Source organism: Egretta garzetta, unplaced genomic scaffold (genome assembly GCF_000687185.1).
Source record: "Egretta garzetta isolate BGI_Z169 unplaced genomic scaffold, ASM68718v1 scaffold48, whole genome shotgun sequence".
NCBI lineage: Eukaryota > Metazoa > Chordata > Aves > Pelecaniformes > Ardeidae > Egretta > Egretta garzetta.
This window is the reverse complement of record NW_009260595.1, coordinates 319,968-326,875: the sequence shown is the minus strand read 5'-3', so window position 1 is coordinate 326,875 and position 6,908 is coordinate 319,968. Positions and strand designations below refer to the sequence as shown.

General features: G+C 45.6%; 1 protein-coding gene across 1 annotated transcript in view; it reads left to right on the top strand.

Annotated features, from left to right (window-relative positions):
- Nucleotides 1–3,023, top strand: part of INHBB (inhibin subunit beta B) — a 9,420-nt gene extending 6,397 nt beyond the window's left edge. Inside the window, 4 exon segments of the mRNA XM_035900243.1 lie at nucleotides 1,565–1,686; nucleotides 2,075–2,141; nucleotides 2,144–2,202; nucleotides 2,204–3,023. Of these exon segments, the coding sequence (XP_035756136.1) occupies nucleotides 1,565–1,686; nucleotides 2,075–2,141; nucleotides 2,144–2,202; nucleotides 2,204–3,023 (1,068 nt within the window).
- Nucleotides 3,024–6,908: the final 3,885 nt, after the last annotated feature.

The following is a 6,908-nucleotide window of genomic DNA, read 5'->3' as shown; positions in this document are numbered from 1 at the left end:
GGCTCGCCTCCGTCCCACGGTCCCTCCTCTGCCTGTCCCGCTCCATCCCTTCCATCCTTTCCCTCGTCTGCCTGCCCTGCACATTCGTCTGGTTCACTGCATGCATCTGTCTGTGGACCCACGGTCCCTCCTCTGCCTGTCCCGCTCCATCCCTTCCATCCTTTCCCTCGTCTGCCTGCCCTGCACATTCGTCTGGTTCACTGCATGCATCTGTCTGTGGAGGCTCGCGTTCACCCGTCCTCCCTTCCCGTTCGTTGCCCGTTTATTTAGCTTTTGTTTGTAGTGTTGGCCTTGTCTGTTTGTCCACTGCGTGCAGCCTCCTGCCAAGGGCGTCTGTCTGTCTCCTCTCTGTCCGTCGGGCCGGTTCCTAACTGTGCCATCCATCCCCACGGTACCAGCCATCTCAGTCCTGTCCAGCCATTGCAGTTATGCATCGCTGAATCCCTTCAGCGTAGCTTTCCAGCAGTTTATCCAGGCAACCGCTGTGCCTGTGAACTTTGCACATCTGGCCCTAGCACCGTTGCTCTGCAAATTAGCTCCCTCCTGTCTATCTGCCCATCTCTCCATCATCGCTCTATCGCTCCGTTCATTTTTCTCTCCCTCTCTATCTTCCTGTGGCATCTATATATCATTTGTCCACAAAATAAATCTCTTTCTATCCTGTATACTGCCCACTCATCTTCTTTATCTACCCTCCCACTTACCGAAGGCATATACATTTACAGTATCTATGGGATCTGTTGCATTATACATATGCTCGTTATATTCACATACAAAATTTATGGGCACACACAATCTCACACAACACAAGCGATGTGGATCGGTGCAGCAACACCGTACTGTTCTTTTTCTGTCACTGTCACCACAGTTTACAAAGAAGTTGTGTATTTACTAACAGGCGAAAGGCTTTCCTAGGGTACATTTTGGGGGTTATTATTTTTTAATAGGCTGTTCTTGGGAGATCTGGGGTGGGCTTGTACTTCCACTTAGTATTCGATCAATTGCTGGCTTTTGTAACACTTCCAAAATCGACTTTGTGTAGAACGTAGACAAACAGCAGTGAAAATTTTTGTCCCTGAAATATTACAAGGTACCGAATGGGCCCTGGAGGCACATTTGTAAGGCGTCTAGGGTAACAAATGAAGACACCGACTATGCAAAAAATCCCATTCAGAGATCAACAAAAATAATAAAGATTCTTAGGAGAAGAGAGGGAAGGGGGAAAAAAAAAAAATCTACATTTGGCTCTGTACAGAAAGAAGCGAAACAGATAAGGGCAGATGAGAAAATGCCTTTCCAGCAATAATTTTAAATAGCGATTGGGAGGCTTTGATTCAAGGACCAGAATTACAGCCTCGGCCGCAAAGGCCAGCTTGCACATTTATCACCTACGCCAAATTCAGTTAGGTCTTATCGTACAAAATTGCAGCAGGGCCACTTGTGTTTCTGAAACATTTCATGCAGCAGGCTCTTTTGTTTACAAATAAGGGGTTATGTCAGGCATTTGGTGACATTTGGTTTTCCGTGGCAATTTCGCTCCCTTAATTCTGGTATTATTGAAAAGCGTATTGAGAACAGTCAGCAGCGGCGTTGCCGCAAGAGCAACCGCTTCAGCGCCTTGCCTTGTATGGGAGTTTATCGTTTACGGGGCGGAAAGGCAGAGATCAAAACGATTAATAATAGCAGGTATTCCACCAGGCTAAGTGGGCGTTAGCTTGATCTGTTGGACAAGCAGGCACATTAATGAAATATTTCCCCTCCGTCTCGTGAATCCTCTCTGTTAAACTGCAACGAGAATATGTGAAAATCAAAACAAAATCCCTGGTTTGGCATTGGCGTTTCGGTGGTTATTGAAAGGGCTCTCCCCGTGAGAATCAGCGGGTAGCTGGAAGTTAAACCCGTTCTTAAACCGGCGAGATAGCAGCGTCCGAGTGCCGGTCTTCTCAAGGTGCTGCTGTAAAGCTGGCTGGCTGGAAATACCCAGTTTTGGAGAGCTCTTACTGGTGTCTGTGGATCTGACACATCCGACTACAGCCCGGTGATGGACGTTGCTGTGGGAAGTCCCTTTTCAAAGTGTTTTGATTGCAAATTGGGGATATCTGATTCAGTGTGTGCCTTCTGGCCGGCACAGCCCCGCCGTCGCTCCCTCGATCCGCTGTGCTCTAGCGTTGCCTCTGAATCCAGAATGGCACACAAGCTAACGTTTCCTTTTTGACTTAATCTTGCTGATCTCTCCTTATCTTGCAGACGATCTGGCCTCATCTAGAGTCCGCCTCTATTTCTTCATCTCGAATGAAGGGAACCAGAACTTGTTTGTCGTTCAAGCCAGCCTGTGGCTTTACTTGAAGCTGCTTCCATATGTCTTAGAGAAAGGCAGCAGGCGAAAAGTAAGAGTCAAAGTCTATTTCCAGGACCCGGACACTAGCAACAAGTGGAATGTGGTTGAAAAGAAAGTTGATCTCAAAAGAAGTGGTTGGCACACTTTTCCCATGACAGAGGCGATCCAGGCTCTGTTTGAGAGAGGAGAAAGGAGACTGAACTTGGATGTTCAATGTGAGGGCTGTGAAGAGTATTCAGTGCTGCCAATTTATGTGGACCCCGGGGAGGAATCCCACCGGCCTTTTTTAGTGGTGCAAGCCCGCCTCGCCGATAACAAACACAGGATCCGGAAAAGAGGCCTGGAGTGCGATGGCAGGACCAATCTATGTTGCAGGCAACAGTTTTACATTGACTTTAGACTCATTGGGTGGAATGACTGGATCATAGCACCATCAGGTTACTATGGGAATTACTGTGAAGGGAGCTGCCCGGCCTACTTGGCCGGCGTCCCGGGGTCGGCTTCCTCCTTTCACACCGCTGTCGTGAATCAGTACCGAATGCGGGGGCTGAACCCGGGCACCGTGAACTCCTGTTGCATTCCAACCAAACTTAGCACAATGTCAATGCTGTACTTTGATGATGAATACAACATTGTGAAAAGGGACGTTCCCAATATGATTGTGGAAGAATGTGGTTGTGCTTGATTTAAGGTGTGTTTTTGGGGGGGGGGGGGGAGGGGGGTTTGAGAGGGCGAGAGAAAGAGAGAAGCATTCCTGTACGAGATGGTGTTGGAGGAAGTTTCACTGTGTATCCAGGCATCAGTGTTGGAAAGTCACTGTGGAAAAGTTTGGGAAAAAAAAAAAAAAAAAGAAAAAAGAAAAAAAAAAATTCACTTTGGTGTCAGGACAGTGGCAGTTTGTGGATCTTGGACACTTATATATTCTACCACTTATAAGTTAATGCTATGAAATATCTTAAAGACACACACACACACACACGAAACGTGGGCACGCACACGAACACGCGCTCAGACACACACACACAGACACACACAGACACACACACACACATACGAGGCAGCTCGGAAAAGGGACATGAGCACAGAAAGTCAGTGACCAGTGACGACGGACCTAAATGCCTGCCAGTACGAGTGAACGGCTGAGCAGCTGTTTCCCCGCCTGCCGGCGAAGTCAGACCGCAATGAGCTCCCTTTGCTCAGGCAAAAGCACAGACTGCGAGAACACGACGTATTCTTGCGCGCAGGTGTCGAAATGACCAAACTTAGAAAATAATTAAAAAAAAAAAAAAAGAAAAAAAAAAAAGAAAAAAGTCGACTGTCACCTCTTAGGTCTAATGGGAAGCTGCAGGACACCTGCCTTGGGAGGAGATCACTTCCTCTTAATTTAAATTTATCTAAATGTAAACATCACAGATACCCGCATCTTCCTACAGCACTTCCAGTAAGGAATCGCATGGTCCCATCGGGGAGAGAGAAAAGGAGACAGACACGTAAGCGACTGCTGTATTTCTAACATCCGACCGTTGCAAAGTCACAAGCTGGGCTGGCGTGATCTGATGCTTTAACTGCCCGCAGGCAACCCGTGGATGGCTATACCCGCCGTGTCTTGGAACAGGGGATCCCATGCCCTATGTGGACTGTGTTAACCGTTGGCATCTCTCACTGTTCGGAGAATGAAAAGTTGAGGTTTCAATCTTGTGCTCTTCAACGGGGGACTCAGCAAGGACACGTCATGTGGGGGATGAGCAAACAAGCAACCGCTACCACGGCTAAACCAATGAACCCTGAAGAGGAGTGACAGTAACAGAGTGGAGACGTTCTGAAAAATGCAGTGCGTTTAATAACAGGCAAGGAACATTTTAACAAGTCTTGGAAAGGAGGAGAGAGGAGTGTGCTTTCAATTTCCTTACCAGGAGGTGTCGAGGATGGCCACAAAGATCAGAAAATAACGATACAGCATAGCACTTGCAAACTGCTTGAATGCACGTATAATAGCACTTGCAAATTTCAATGCCTTGAAAAGTGGTACTTGATAGTGCACTTATCTTTGCTCACTATCTAGGTAAACAGGTGCCGCATGAGCTATGCAATTTAAAGTGTTGACCCATACTAGACGAAACTGGACTTATGATATGACTTTTTTATATTTTTTTATACTTGAAATTAAATCTTTTGCTTCTTTTTTAAAGCGAATGATTGCTTTTAATGTTTGCACTGATTTAGTTGCATGATTAGTCAAAAAACTGCCATTTGAAAAAATGTTATTTTTATAGCAGCAAAAAATGAATACAGTTAAATGTATTATACAGAAATTTTGGAACCAAAGAGGCCAACATATTAGTTATAATTTTTATGAGATGGCAAAGCCATCATATATCATGTAGTCATACTGAGCAATCCCTCACGAGGCCTACCAATTGTTTCAGGGTACAAAATGGATTCTGTTTGTTCTATTCAGTGTCTTTTCTATACCATACGCACATGGAACGTAGAGTGAAAAAAAATGACTATTGTAGAATACATTACAATATGTGCATCCTTTAAATCCAATTTTTATGTTTATTTAATAAAGTTCCTTTTAGGTTCTGTTCCATAATAATTTAAACCAAACAATTTTCACTTAGATTTGCTGTTGAAGTATTTTACATTTGTGTACAGTTTAAATAAATAAAAAAAGATTGAAAACTGGATGTGCTTTCTTTCTTTTTTTTTTTTCCCTTCAGTGCATAACATCTGGAGAAACTTGCTTACTTTCAGGACTGAAAGCGGCTGCAGACGGTGCACTGTCGCATTAGACCGTGGTCGTATTAGTCATTGCAGAAAGCCTTGTCTGAGAGCTCAGCTGCGATCCTAAAAATGTTACACTCTAGCTTTATTGCCGTCTGTACATGTAAGCATCTGCTTCTTTCTATCTGCATCAGTGCAGGGTTTCTGGGCGCAAGACCGGTGCTGTTCCGCATACCTGCAGGTCATTACAGCCAGTTCCTGGTTCACCTGCTGTGTAAGAATGTAACTTCTTGTCTAGGTCACTCCCTGATCTGTTACAAGAAGTAAAAAAAAAAAAAAACAAAAACGTGGAAAGCACTTCCAGGAAAAAGAGGTCAATACTAAGTTTGATGAACTTTTTTTTTTTTTTTTTTTGGCACCAAGGAGAGTTTTCTTGAGTAAAATACATCCCCTTTACTATTAAAAAAACCCAGAATGTTGGGAAATATTAATAGAAATTCTTGTCCGCTGTGCATATATCCAGGTATTGATTTCATTGATCTTCACAGCTAAATTCTTCCTCCTGGAGACCTGAGCAAATGCCAGCTGAAGCTGACAGAGGACCTCTGTTGACTTAGCAAATGTTAGGTCTGACCCTGAGACCTAGAAAGTGTCGAAGAAGCAAGTTCTTGCAACTAATGATGGGTTCTAGTTACGATTTGCGTTCAAGTGCAGCTCTGTCCACCCCTCCCCAAAGCCAGACACTGAGGTTAAACAGCTTTGTTTCGGGAGATCTCTAGGAGCAATTTGCTGTGGCTGTGTCAACAACCTGCCGCACAGAGCTTTGTCCTCCAGACCAAAATTTTCTGAATATTTCATAGCTTTCTCACCTTCTTGAACTGCGTGTTTATTGCCAAAGCCACCGCTTGCTGTTCCTGCTCCATCTCTTAGCAGCTTTCTCCCCCGTCTTTCTTCCTTGGGCCAACTCTGTTACCGGTGACTGCAATAAATTCCCCTTGAAATCAGTGGCAAATACACGTCCCTTCAGTCTGAGGGCACATTTGACCTAATATGACACAGTCTTCATTAATAAGACTGGGCTGCACTTTCAAAAATGGGATATATTAAGAAATCTTGCCCATTGAAATGCAAGGCCCCGGAGGCTGGGTCCGGTTAGGTTTCGTTCTTAATTGAAAGTGGTTGATTTCTGAGGTCGAAGCCAAGCCCTGCCTTGGACACTGGGGCTCCTGAGGAGAGGAGGGTGTCTCAGCGTGGGATTTGGACCCGCAGCCCTGAGGAGCAGGGGGCTGCTGGCAGCCAGGGTGCCTTGAGCTTGGGCTGTCCAGGAGCAAGGAGCAGGAGTGGGCTGTGCTTTGCATCCCACTGCAAACCCACAAGCAAGCCCGGGATCGTGAACTCTTTCACAGAGGCCAGCAAAGAACATCCCTTTTCTTGGTAAAAAGCTTTCACAGCTTTCTTCCCCTGCCTTCCCTCCTCCCCCATCTGCAGCTGTGGCCCTGACGTTCATGGGGCAGAAAGAGGGGCATCATCTGGGAGTGGGACAAGCTGGATCATAGTTCAGGTTCCCAAGTCCTTTTATTTTGTGTGAAACAGCCTCTGGAAACCGATCTGAAGAGAACATGCTTTGAGTTTTCTGTAGTGTGGATTCACTCGCTGCTCTGGGCGTGCTGCAGAGCGCGAGGTATCCCCAAGTCCCGGTGCTGACAGCAACCTGTCACACAGATTTCTGAGGCTGAAATGAAACAAAATTTAAAAGGTCTTTAATTCTGAGGGACCAATCTGAGACAGTTTGGGCTTGATTTTTCAGAGATGTGACAAGCTTGTGCCAGCTTTTTGCAGGGGG